A 12,308-nucleotide genomic window follows, 5' to 3' on the forward strand; every position below is an offset into this window, starting at 1 on the left:
CAAATCTTAGGTTCCTACAATGTCGTTCCCACAGCATGCTCAAGTTGCGTAGAAGATGATAAAAAGAGGGGGAAATGGCTAGGAACACACCACCTAGGGCGGAGATTTGATTATTCCACTTTAGTTTTTGTTATTGAATGAACCACGAGAAGGAGAGGGGGGTTCTGGTATTGCCTAAAACATATTGCTCCACGAATTTGCAGAGCTTATCTGGACTGCAATTGAGGAGGAAAACGCCTAGCCCTGGAAGACATCCTATGTAGCTTCAGGTCAGCATTGCCTTCTTCCATTTCCTTGCTGGCGTGCGGACTGGTATTTGATGCATTCATACCTATCAGATGGTCTGGCTGGCCTATTCGAGGCTTGAAGATTCCATCATCGATATTTTTATCAAAGGAAGTTACACTCTTAGGGAAGGAGCGGCTTTGGTCCTCGAACCAGCAACCTGTCTTGAACAACGAATGTATCAACTTATTACTCTGAGTAGAAATTGCTAAAAATACGATATAGCGCACTGGCGACTATACTGTACACCGCTGTAACTCCGAGCTATTTCCAAGTGCCACCTGTAAGAATCTGATGACATAGTTCTCCTTCCAGGTGAGAGAAGAGAGAAATTTCAATGATCATCCAACTCTGCTAGATCTAGCTGTAGATCCACAAGATGCGAGGGAATAACCCATGGCTCTTTGCGATAAGTGAATCTGTGAGCAAAATACAAAATAAAAAATGCCGGTAAACCTAAGTATGCTGATATGAATGAAGGGATCGACCATTCGGAGGGGAAAAACACTGTAAAACCGTTCAGAAGACACAAAATGCTAAAACAAATGAGCGTAATCCATGACGAGTATGGCTGAAGCGGGGATCTCTGCGTGAGCCCTGACTTGGGAATCCCTTGCACCTCACAGGCTCTTCGAAACCGAAGATATGTAATAGAGCAACAGACCCAGGACAAGAACCCGCCAGTATTGACTAAGTTCAATAGCCAGTTCAAGATAGCCGCCGAGGAAGAGTTGAGTGTCAAATAGGCCAGAAGAGAGACACAAGCCGTTGCCCCCACAGCGTAGATGGGCACTCCCTTTGCAGTGCAACGTTGAAAGATTCGAGGCGCGTTACCCTCCATGGCCATGGAGTGAAGACATCGACTGGAGAGGTAAAGGAACGCGTTGCCCGTTGACCAAGCGGCGATGAGTGCCACGGCGTTAATTACGCTGTCCAGGCCGCCTATTCCAGCTTGACGGATGCCCGCAACCCACGGTGAGGATGCAGCATCACTTCCGCTCGTGAGGGTGGGGGCATTAGAGGGACAGATAACCGAGATGCCGACGACGCTGCCAACGAAAAGAACAACCAGGCGCCAGGTGAAATGTTTTGCGACCCTTGGTACATTTTTCCTCGGCTCTTTGATCTCAGCTGCTGTTCCAACCACCATCTCGGGTGTAAAGGTGAAGGGCATGATGCTGCTGACGACAGTCGCGATAGCGGCAATGAGCCTGCCAGCGTCACCTTCCAGGATCAAAGTGTTTGCGGCACCAGGGTCTTTCCAGTAGTGGAACCCGAGTCTATTCCTGTCAGGACCTCCACCCCAGAACAAGATAAATGACAGAAGAAGCAGGCCGATGATGGTAGCCAGTTTGACACCAGTGAAGATGAATTCCGCTTCGCCGTAGAATCGTACCGGCAAGACATTAAGAATGACCAACAAGACTAGTAGAATGGTAATCCAAACCGCGCTGTTGATACCGGGTTGCCAAAAGTCTATGAGGATAGCGCATGCCGTGAGTTCGAAGGGAACCAGTATGGCGAAGGAGTATACGTAGAGCCAGCCCATGGCGAAGCCAAGACTCCTGGACACAAAGCGGCCGCCGTACCGACTCATAGAGCCTCCGCGAACGGGGAGAAACGTGGCCATCTCAGTAACTCCCGTAAGGATGAAGTACACCAAGATAGACGCAAAGACGTAGCTCCCGACGAGGAATGCTGGTCCACCGGTCGCAAGAGCCTTGCCAGTGGTAATGAAAAGGCCAGTACCAACAGTGCCACCCCAGGCGATGAAGAGCGCATGGCGTGCATTGAGATCTCGTTTGGTAGACGGGTGGAGCGGCTCCTCTACAGCAAATGAATCGGCTCTCTGGTTTGTCTGATAGTCATGTTTTTCTTGGTTGTACTTTTCCTTTGGTAATATATTATTCATGGTATTCAATATTGTTGATCTGAAGTGGGGGTGATGTGGGCTGGATATAGCTACATATGCACCTAGGTTGGTTTACACCATATAAGGGTTCATGCTCCAGGTTCATGCTTATCTACAAGCCTTATACTGGATGGATTTACGTACCTTGGACTACATTGGATCGCCCTTATCGACCTTGATCCACAATACGAGATACCAATATCGGACGAATAATCGGTCGTCGGACATGCCGATCGTGTCGGAAAGAAACTGCCGCGGTATCTGCCATGGTAAAGGGAATGTACTACGATATTCATGCAAAATTCCCCGGGAAGACGCAGTCACTAGCCGAAGCCTTATCTACTCGGCAGTACCGCTGCGACTAGTCTTGAGAGGGGTAAATAATGAAAATACCTCGACACCGTCGGATCATCCGCTCACCACACGAAAGCATCGTCACGTTGCTTATTCCAGAATTGAGGGGAGGTGTGGAGTCCTACCCAGACGAAGCAGCATAAGGAAGCATCTATTCGATTTCGTGATAGTTGTTAAGGATGGATCATTCCGACAACCTGTGGAACTTCGACCATCACTAACGACACATTCTCCACTGCCCCAAGTCTCACAAGTCAACACTTATTATTCTCACTTATTATGGATGCTAAGGCCTATGAAGGCAACTATTGGCTGAGCTATCAATGGCACCAACTCAAGGAACAGGAGCATGCTAGACCAGTTTTGACGGCGGTTGTGGTGGTGCTCCTCACTTATTTGCTTTACACTGTAAGTTGTGCTTGTGACCAAACGGGCGGCATTGCCATTGCTAGTTTCTTCTCAATGTTTCTTGGCTGACAATATCGACAGTTTATGTATACCACCGACATTCCTCACATCAAGGGTATGCCGGAGATCCCTGGTGCTGTTCCTATGTTTGGACATCTTCTCAAGCTCGGTGAGGATCATGCTACTGTTTGCGAGAAATGGTGGCGCCAGTACAACCACTCTGTCTTCCAGATCAAGCTGGGGAATACGAGGGCCGTCGTTGTCAACTCATTTGATGACTGCAAGAAGATGCTCCTCGGCAGCCAGAATGCAGTTATTGACCGCCCTAAGCTCTACACCTTCCACGGCGTCATCAGCAGCACCCAGGGCTTTACCATTGGATCTTCGCCCTGGGATGAGTCCTGCAAAAAGAAGCGCAAGGCTGCCGGTACTGCTCTGGGTCGGCCTGCCTTGAGGAACTACTACCCCATGTTTGACCTGGAGAGCTACTGCATCCTACGAGATATGAAAAAGGACAGCCACAACGGTCAGATCGAGATTGACATTCGCCCTTATATCCAGCGTTATGCACTCAACACCACCCTGACGCTCTGCTACGGTATCCGTATGGACGCTGTCTACGACGAACTGCTCCGTGAGATTCTCCATGTGGGATCGTCTATTTCCCTATTACGTAGCGCCTCTGAGAACCTGCAGGATTACATCCCGGCACTTCGTTACCTTCCCAACAACGAGAAGAATACCCGTTCAAAGGACCTTCGTCAGCGACGTGACACCTATCTGGACCTCCTCTTGAACAAGGTCCGCGAGATGATCAAGAACGGTACGGATAAGCCTTGCATCTCTGCTGCTATCCTTAAGGATCAGGAGACGAAGCTCTCTGGTGTCGAAGTCTCTTCGATCTGCTTGTCTCTCGTGTCCGGTGGCTTTGAGACTATTCCCGGGACTTTAACCTCCTGCATTGGATCTCTCTCAACCAAACAAGGACAGGCATGGCAGGACCGGGCCTACGAGGACATCAAGCGACACTACCCTGACGACCGCGATGCATGGACTAGCTGTTTCAAAGAGGAGACAATTCCCTACATCAATGCCATTGTCAAGGAGGCTGGCCGATACTACACCGTCAGCTCCATGAGTCTTCCCCGCAAGACAGTCTCCGAGGTCAACTGGAATGGTGCCATCATCCCTCCTAAGACTATGATCTTGATTAATGCCCAAGCGGGTAACCATGGTAAGTGGCCCGCTGAAATAGTTGTCCTGGCTATATTGCAAGCTCTGACGCGTACAGATGTCGATCATTTCGGACCTGATGCTGGAAGCTTCAACCCGGAGCGTTGGCTCAAGACCCTCAACCCTCCCACCGAGGCTGAGAGCACTGGCTTGGGTCATTTGAGCTTCGGTACTGGTTCCCGTGCTTGTTCGGGCCAGTACCTCGCCTCTCGCCTCTTGTACGCCGCGTTGGTGAGGATTTTGTTGTCCTACAAGATCGTCGCGAGTAAGGAGAGCCCGCCAAACACTGACTATGTCGAGTACAACCAGTTCAAGACGGCGCTGGTTGCTATTCCAAGGGAATTCAAGGTCAAGCTCGTTCCCCGTGACGCGGCCATGACGTCCGAGTGCTTGGATCTTGCTGAGCAGAGGACTCGCGAGCACTACAAGGAGTAATCCTGTTCTGGATACTGTTGTCGGTGTGTGCTCAAAGCCTTTTAGTGTACCTAATGTATTTCAGGATATGCGGGGGCCAATATAGGAGCAGTTACATCGCTAATGGAGCGTGTTCTGACACATGACACTTGGTGTGAAAGCTGTTTCCTATAGTCCTTACTGTCCATGTTAGAAAGTAACAGGTATACAACGGCACCTATTTTATTCTTTCATAACAGTACATCTCTTAAACAAAGCAATATATATCTGGGGACTCTTGGATGTCCCAGTGTTGTGTTGGCTGCTCGGCGTCCAGATAAACAAGTTGTTAAACAACAGCGATTGTAAGCACTATGTGTGACCGACATCTTTTTGATTATACTGTAAATAGTAGCTGCTTGCCAAGACAGTAAATCTGTCTAATTGGTAACCACAAGGACGATAAGATCCCAGCGTGCATCGATCAGCATCAAGGCCGAGACGAAAACCTAGTAATACCGCATAACCGAGAACGAGATGAGAACGAGATTAGGAAATCAGGCTAGGCAGTCGACGTCAAGGTATTGCGTAGGAATGGCCCGAAATAATCATACTACCCCAGAGTCGAATTCCCGACGACTCGTCGGGCAGTCCGACGGGGAAGATAGCGCTTACCAATGCCCTATTGAAGTAGCCCAAACGTCGTGGTTCTTTACTTCGTCTACGAAGGCACCAGCACAACTCATCCATTACCTTGTCGATATGTCTTCTCTTCTTACTGATGGTTTGTTCGGGGTCAAGGGGTACGTTGCAGTTGTGACAGGAGGCGCCAGTGGCCTGGGCTTTATGATTGCCAGGGTGGGTGCATCGTTGAAATTGCAGCTCCATATACTGTTATGCTGCTATTACTTAACAGCTGACTTTGTAGTAACAGGGGCTCGTGGCAAATGGCGCCAAGGTATACCTCGTTGACTTACCAAGCGTGTCCACTGACAAGAGCGTGGCGGAACTCAACGAACTCGGTAGGGAAGCTGGAGGATCTGCACATGGGTAAGTTCGGATAATAACGAACTCAACGTGTACAAAGGAAAAGCCCCCAGGCTATTCTAATGTGAATCCCAGAATCCCTTGCAATGTTTCTGACAAGGACGCCATCCAAAATCTTGCCGGTCAGATTGGCCAGCAAGAAAAGCACGTTGACATGTTAATTTCCAACGCCGGCATCAGGCGCGACCCCCCTGTCCAATGCAACGTGCTCAAGGCATCCTTATCCCAGCTGCAAACTTCCATGTGGTCCTCACGACACTCGGACTGGGATGATACATTTCGCGTCAACACAATTGCCCACTACTTCCTTTCCGTGGCTTTCCTCCCATTGCTAGAGGCGGCCTCGCGGCTGGAATTGCCCGATGGCAAGCTCGGGCGAAATGGGGGTCGCGGAGTGGTTGTTATAACGAGTTCATGCGCAAGCATGCACAACGTGACGAACGTGGACCTAACGAGTTATGCGACGAGCAAAGCTGCAACTGATCACCTGGTTAAGCTGCTGGCAGCCAAGTTCAGCCGCTTCTATGTACGAGTGGTGGGGATCAACCCAGGCTGTGAGTGGAATCGGGCGTTATAACCCACATGGATGGACCCAGTTTCTGATGGATACAGTTGTTCCAAGCAACATGAACCCTGTTGGAGAGGAAGGCAACCTCTTCAGCGCCCTTTTCGACAAGGTACCTGCCAAGAGAGCAGGAAACGAGGATGACATTGCTGGCACTGTCTTGTACCTCGTCAGCCGTGCGGGAGTAAGTCTAAGCAGCCCTTTTGGAGTTTTCCTATTCCCACTTGCTGTGGTGGAATACTGACAATTTCGTGTTCAGGCCTATGTGGATGGAATATCACTTTGTGTTGACGGAGGCCGCATTCTGCTTGCCAATGGTCAAGAATGAAGGGATATAGCATTTAGAGAAAGAAATTATTGGCAAGAACAGGACATGTATCAGTCGAACCAGCATGTTGCATGCAATTTAGTACATGGGATTAATCCCTATCCAATGTCGACTTTTCTCTCAACTGCCTATTTCATTATTCGGCAGTCTTCGCCTACTTCACGATGCTGCGTATAAGGGAATCTATATACATCTATCTATATACACACATTGCTTTCACCTGTTAGTCTGTTAGATTACTGGGCTATTAATTGTTCCACAATGGAATAGAGATTAAAGCTGAACACGCGGCAACACGCTCGGTTGACACCCTTGCAGAACATGACTGCGAATCCATACCAACACTCTCGCGGAAAGGTACGAGCGACACCAATCTGAGTATGCTGGATATCTCAACTTATCTGTTAGTGCGGGCCTGGGCTATAGCTTGCAAATCCCCGTCGGATCGGCCGACATGCCCAAGACATAAAAGGGTTGCTTGAACACTACTCCTTTAAGAACCACCTCAAGGCCGTGACCAAAGCGGGAACCATAATACCCTGGGGCAATAGCACCTCCTCTCTCAGCTCGAGCAAATCATCGCCATGTCTATCGTATCAATCTCAGATGGTGTAGGGTAAGCAATCCCTGTACATGAACTTGGATCATCTCGACACCTAACAAGCGACATAGCTCCAACATAAGCGAGACAGATCTACGGTATTTCGCAGCCCAGCTTCACGTTGAGACTCTGGATAACCAAGACGCAGAGGATTACCTTACTCTGTTGCGGTCGCTTGAGACAATCTTGAGAAGCATCGACAATGCATCCGACTACATTCCGCCAGATTTGCTTCCTCAGGAGACGCTGGAAAATCGCAAATTCGTGAAACCAGCACCAGAAGATAATCCATTTAACGGCTGGAGCCACCAATGCGATCTAAGATCTGCGGTTCCAGCTAGCAACTTATTACGTGGACGTACAGTTGCCATCAAGGACAACATATCTGTCGGAGGGCTGCCGACCACGCTTGGCATGCCCCAAACATTGTTCCATCAGGAAGACGGGTATCCCATCTCCCCTATTGATGCAGTCGTGGTCTCGCGGATTCTCAGAGCCGGCGGCATTATCAAAGGGACGTCGACTTGCGAAAGCTTCTGTGCGTCTCCTCTGTCCTTCACCTCAGCGACAGGGCCAGTTCATAATCCGCTCTTGCACAACTACACCGCTGGTGGAAGCAGCAGTGGCTCTGCAGTTCTAGTTGCGGCTCATCGCCTGGCATCAAAAAGGAGCGACTCGTCGACGGGTTACACTGTGGAGTTGTCTATCGGCACCGACCAGGCTGGGTCAGTGCGAATCCCGGCCTCTTACAACGGTCTCTACGGGTTGAAGCCAACTTTTGGTCTAGTTCCTTACACTGGTGCAGGATCAATGTCGCCCATGATCGATCACCTGGGTCCGCTGGCGGCCGAGCTTGAAGATGTCGCCGCACTGTTGGAGGTCATGGCAGGCTACGATGGCTACGACCCTCGGATGACCCCTGAAACTCCCTTAGTACATCAAGTAAAGCCTTACCTGAAATTGCTGCTCCAGGCGAGACAAGAGATGCGGTCTACATCGAGACCTGGTCAGGAGCTGAGGGTTGGCCTTCTGGAGGAATCCTTCCACATGCCCGGAGTTGCTCCCGACGTTCGAGACATCGTCTACAAAGCAGCAACGCGATACTTCGAAGCTGTCGGGGCCTCTGTCGTCGAGGTATCCGTTCCAATGCATCAACAAGGTCCAGCAATCTGGACAGCAGCAACCCGGCCCTCCATGTCCAGTTATCTGTGCCAGGGAAACCCTCTGGTCACCTGTCTTTCCTTTCGCCGCATACGCAGATCAAATGGCCTCCGTCCCAGGAGACATACGACACGCTGACATGCAGCAACCCAGCTGTAGTCAACATCATGCTGAGTGAGAAGTTTGCTAGGAAGTCGTGCAAGGGAGGCCTGGAGGCAAAGGCCCATCGCCTGGTCTTTGCACTCAGAGCTGCCTACGATGCCGCCCTGCAGCATGTTGACATCCTCGTCACGCCTTGTGCGCCTACAGTTGCGATGCCTCACCCGGATCCGAACGGTCCCGACGGGAGAAGGGCCTCGATCCTAGATAGACTTGGTGTCGCTGTTGGCTTGACCAGCAACACTTGTCCCTTCAATGTTACGGGTCACCCCGGGATGAATGTGCATTGTGGCTTTTCCACGACCGAAGGCCATCCAGGTGTCCCTCTACCCGTTGGTATGCAGATTGTCGCAAGGCGTTGGGCTGATGAACAGCTCATTGAAGCCGCGGCTTTGTTTGAACGCGGCCGAGAGATACTTGAGAGCACGAGTGATCGCAGCGAATAATATCTCGTCGACTTTCTTGGCCTATCCTGGTCTATATACTTAAATGATACTCTATCAAGCTCATATCAGAAATATGTCCTCCAAGTCTTCCTTTATCACTGCTTCCTCAAAAATCCAGCTATCGCCTGATCCATAAAAGCTTTGTCCTCAGCGTTATAACCCAATCCAGCCAAATGGCCCCATGCAGATGGTATAACCCTGAACGTAGAGCGAGGAATCGCATGTGCCTCCTTCTCCGATGCTTCCCATCGAAAGTACTGATCTGTTGAACACGGCATCACCAGGACACTTGCTTTGACCCGTGACAGCGTTTCTTGTAAAGATGCATCTCCCGAGATCGAAGTGACACCTCCTCTCTGCCACATGCCTACCATGGCGAGCAAGTCATCAGGATTCCAATTGTAGTAATTGTTCCCAGCTGCATCCTTATCCCAGTCTGCCAACATCTCATATCCCATGGACTTGTACATCTCCTTCTCAAACCATTCGGGGCTTGTCAACCAAGCCGAGTATGCTTTGCCAAAAGCCCGCAGCCCGGCCGATGCCTGTGAGGAGGCTCCGTTGTTTTCTCCCTTTTTGTAATCGACGGAATACTCCAGTGCAGCCTTCGGTCCCTCGAGAAACTGGTAATTGTGACGGCTGGTACGAGCCGACGAGCAGATTATGACCGCGTTCCGGACTAGCTCGGGGTACATCAGGGTCCAGTAGTACGAACACTGTCCTCCCATAGAGAAACCAACCACCACATCAATAACTCGGATGTTGAGATATGATTTTATCAGCTGGTGCTGAGCACGAACGCAGTCTTTGGTAGTTCAGCGACGGGGGAAGTTGGTCATGTTGGATGGACTCGAAGACTCGCCATTTCCAAACAAAGCCACCACAATGACTCTGTAGTCTTTGAGGGCGCCATTGCTGAAGGTCAGGGTTGTCGCAAGCCGGCCGCGAAAACAGGTCGGAATAAGGGCTGCCTTGTCTGCAGTTGGATTGATGTCGAGGTAGGCTAGCTGGATCGACGTCGGGCCGGTTCCGTCCTCGAAAGTGAAGTCGTGGATGTGATAGTACTGGACTATAGGTTCTGACATGGTGGCTGATTGTGGTGTAGCTGGTGTTTCAGTGTTTGTAAAGCGAGCTTATATAGTCTGGTCTCAGAGATTCAGTCCAGGATGTGGTCAGTCGGAACGTCCGATGGATATTGTGTGGGCCAGGCGTCGCATGATACGAAGCATGAAATCGTAGGAAGAAATCCTTAGAATTATTCTCCTGGCAGTGGCGATGTAGGATGGTTATAGGATTGAATTTGAAAGTGACTATACTATATCCCGTGGATTTTTGCGTCCACTCCCAGCTTTCATGAAGGCCAGTGACTCGTTGTAGTGAGAGTTGATGTTATGCTGAGCTGATATGTCCTTGGGCTATGCCCTCCAATCATGCCATCGAATCCAAGTTATGAATGTCAGTAGCAAGATGACACATCTTTTGCAAATAGAGTCCTCAGTGTGGCTTTAGAAGCCTGAATCTATGATATTTATGCAATAATGTAGCACATCCTGTGTGTTTACTACTAAAACTTTGACCAAATATTACTTTTCCCGCAGCAAAGAGCTTTCGCCATAACAAGACAAATGAAGCTCGCCAGATAGCTTGCAGCTGCGAAGGCAATCACACCGTAGTACCCACCGTTGCAAACTTCGATGAACTTACCACCCAACGCAGTTCCAGTGAACATACTAAGGAGGGTGTCAGTTCTGCGGGGGGTGACAAGCCAGGGGAGATATACCAACCTGATGCTAACGAGTATATATGCCGTAGAATAATATCGGCCAAACGACTCGACTTTGCACAGCTGGCCAATGCATACCGGAGCTAGGCTGACATTGCTGCCACCGAAGAAGCCAAAGACCAAAGCAAACGCAACCATCATTGGCTCGCTTGATTTGGTTGGCAGCCACAAGCACAAAATACTGAGGAGACAGCCGAGAACAGTGAGGATGAGCATGTTGAATCTTCCCAGCCGATCGGCATAGAACCCCGGCACCCATCGACCAAACACTCCAGCGGCATTTATCAAGGATAGAAGCATGTAGGAAAAGGCTGCCGAACTTCCGTGATCAATCGCGTAGGATGTCAGGTAGGTAAAGGGAATAAACAGGCCCCATTCAAGAAAGAAGACGCCGAGACTTGTCAAGGCCAACCCTCCTTGTCGAAAGATGGTTAAATCAGGGCGCACCGTTGACAGGGTCAATGGCTTTACGGGGAAGCGAGGACGAATTAGAATACCTGCAAGGACAAAGGTGACAATACACACAAAGCCCGCGATCCGGGTTGCCCAAGCGAACCCAACCGTATCAAACAACCTCTGGAGCATCAAGGGAAAGACGACACCACCAACAGCGCCTCCAGACGACGCAATCCCAGTAGCAAATCCACGTCTGGCGTTGAAATAGTGGGCAACGATGGCAATAGCCGGACCAAAGATGAGCGAGAGACTGATGCCGCCTAAGACACCATACACGAGCATGAAATGCCAGTACTCTGTACATATGCCCAGAAGCATCAGGTAAAGAATCGTCAAAATTCCTCCGCAGCATATCAGTGCACGGGGGCCCCTCGCATCGAAGATAGGTCCCGTCTGGACACCGAGGAGAAACGTCAAACCATTGTAGACGCCAAAGATCCATCCCACGGCTTCAGGACTGTAGCCGCTGAGCTGATTCCGCAGGAGGTATGTCTGGAATGTTCCTATGCTATTCATAAAAGACATAGACCCAAACATGGCCATCCAGCTCCCTAGTACCACTCCCCAGGCGGTCCAGCCTCCTTCGGGATATTTCGTAACGGCAGGTTCATCCATGCTCTCTGTGGAAATGGCTGAAGGGATTTGATGTGCTGTTTTTCTCTCGAATTGCTCTTCGGTTCCGCTGTCCGAATTGGATGCTTTCTCCGGTATGCCGGCAGGTAGTTGAGCCATGGCCAGGAATGAGTTTTACACCGGCCTCTTCTTCTCGATCCTAGCTAGAATCTAGGTTTGTTGTATCGCGGGCAAAATTAGCGCAAAACTTTCCTAGTTTGGAACGTTCTATATGGTGGCCGCGTACCGCTAAAATCTTTGCGTGCGCTGTCGGGGCCGAATCTCCCGCTGTTGGTTGAAATGCAATGACGAAGTATGCGACAGCTCGACGTCGGCGGATATAGTGAGTGCAGATGTGGAATGGACCAAGAGACCGTAATCGTGTAACGTCTTCGGACAATCCGACAAAAGTCACTGTCGAAGCAAGTCGGACACCCCGACACTGAGCACACCCCGCGATGTTATCGGCTGCGCCATCTCCGACAGCTAAGCAAGAAGAGGAAACCCAATGCGGATATATTTAACATGACTATGAAAAGTCAAGGAGATTGGGGCAGCTTTGAGG

General features: G+C 50.2%; 6 protein-coding genes across 6 annotated transcripts; 3 read left to right on the forward strand and 3 right to left on the reverse strand.

The window, feature by feature from the left end:
* Positions 1-619: 619 nt before the first annotated feature.
* Positions 620-2,197, reverse strand: N7489_011780 (uncharacterized protein; the record flags this gene model as incomplete). The annotated part of the gene is made up of 1 exon (XM_056717529.1): positions 620-2,197. The coding sequence occupies one exon, from the start codon at positions 2,195-2,197 to the stop codon at positions 620-622; it is 1,578 nt and encodes a 525-aa protein (XP_056565151.1).
* A 633-nt stretch (positions 2,198-2,830) lies between these two features.
* Positions 2,831-4,627, forward strand: N7489_011781 (cytochrome P450; the record flags this gene model as incomplete). Its single annotated transcript, XM_056717530.1, has 3 exons — positions 2,831-2,959; positions 3,041-4,193; positions 4,251-4,627. 3 exons carry the CDS (start codon positions 2,831-2,833, stop codon positions 4,625-4,627), a joined length of 1,659 nt encoding a protein of 552 aa, XP_056565152.1.
* A 720-nt stretch (positions 4,628-5,347) lies between these two features.
* N7489_011782 (SDR family NAD(P)-dependent oxidoreductase) lies at positions 5,348-6,525 on the forward strand (the record flags this gene model as incomplete). The annotated part of the gene is made up of 5 exons (XM_056717531.1): positions 5,348-5,443; positions 5,520-5,635; positions 5,708-6,186; positions 6,245-6,381; positions 6,457-6,525. 5 exons carry the CDS (start codon positions 5,348-5,350, stop codon positions 6,523-6,525), a joined length of 897 nt encoding a protein of 298 aa, XP_056565153.1.
* Positions 6,526-7,109: 584 nt separating this feature from the next.
* On the forward strand, positions 7,110-8,892 carry N7489_011783 (uncharacterized protein; the record flags this gene model as incomplete). Its single annotated transcript, XM_056717532.1, has 3 exons — positions 7,110-7,141; positions 7,198-8,260; positions 8,329-8,892. The coding sequence occupies 3 exons, from the start codon at positions 7,110-7,112 to the stop codon at positions 8,890-8,892; spliced, it is 1,659 nt and encodes a 552-aa protein (XP_056565154.1).
* A 95-nt stretch (positions 8,893-8,987) lies between these two features.
* Positions 8,988-9,977, reverse strand: N7489_011784 (uncharacterized protein; the record flags this gene model as incomplete). The annotated part of the gene is made up of 2 exons (XM_056717533.1): positions 8,988-9,697; positions 9,743-9,977. 2 exons carry the CDS (start codon positions 9,975-9,977, stop codon positions 8,988-8,990), a joined length of 945 nt encoding a protein of 314 aa, XP_056565155.1.
* Positions 9,978-10,456: 479 nt separating this feature from the next.
* Positions 10,457-11,863, reverse strand: N7489_011785 (MCT family MFS transporter; the record flags this gene model as incomplete). Its single annotated transcript, XM_056717534.1, has 2 exons — positions 10,457-10,622; positions 10,677-11,863. The coding sequence occupies 2 exons, from the start codon at positions 11,861-11,863 to the stop codon at positions 10,457-10,459; spliced, it is 1,353 nt and encodes a 450-aa protein (XP_056565156.1).
* Between the last annotated feature and the right edge of the window lie 445 nt (positions 11,864-12,308).

Source organism: Penicillium chrysogenum, assembly GCF_028827035.1.
Source record: "Penicillium chrysogenum strain IBT 35668 chromosome Unknown utg000005l_segment0_segment0, whole genome shotgun sequence".
NCBI classification, from domain to species: domain Eukaryota; kingdom Fungi; phylum Ascomycota; class Eurotiomycetes; order Eurotiales; family Aspergillaceae; genus Penicillium; species Penicillium chrysogenum.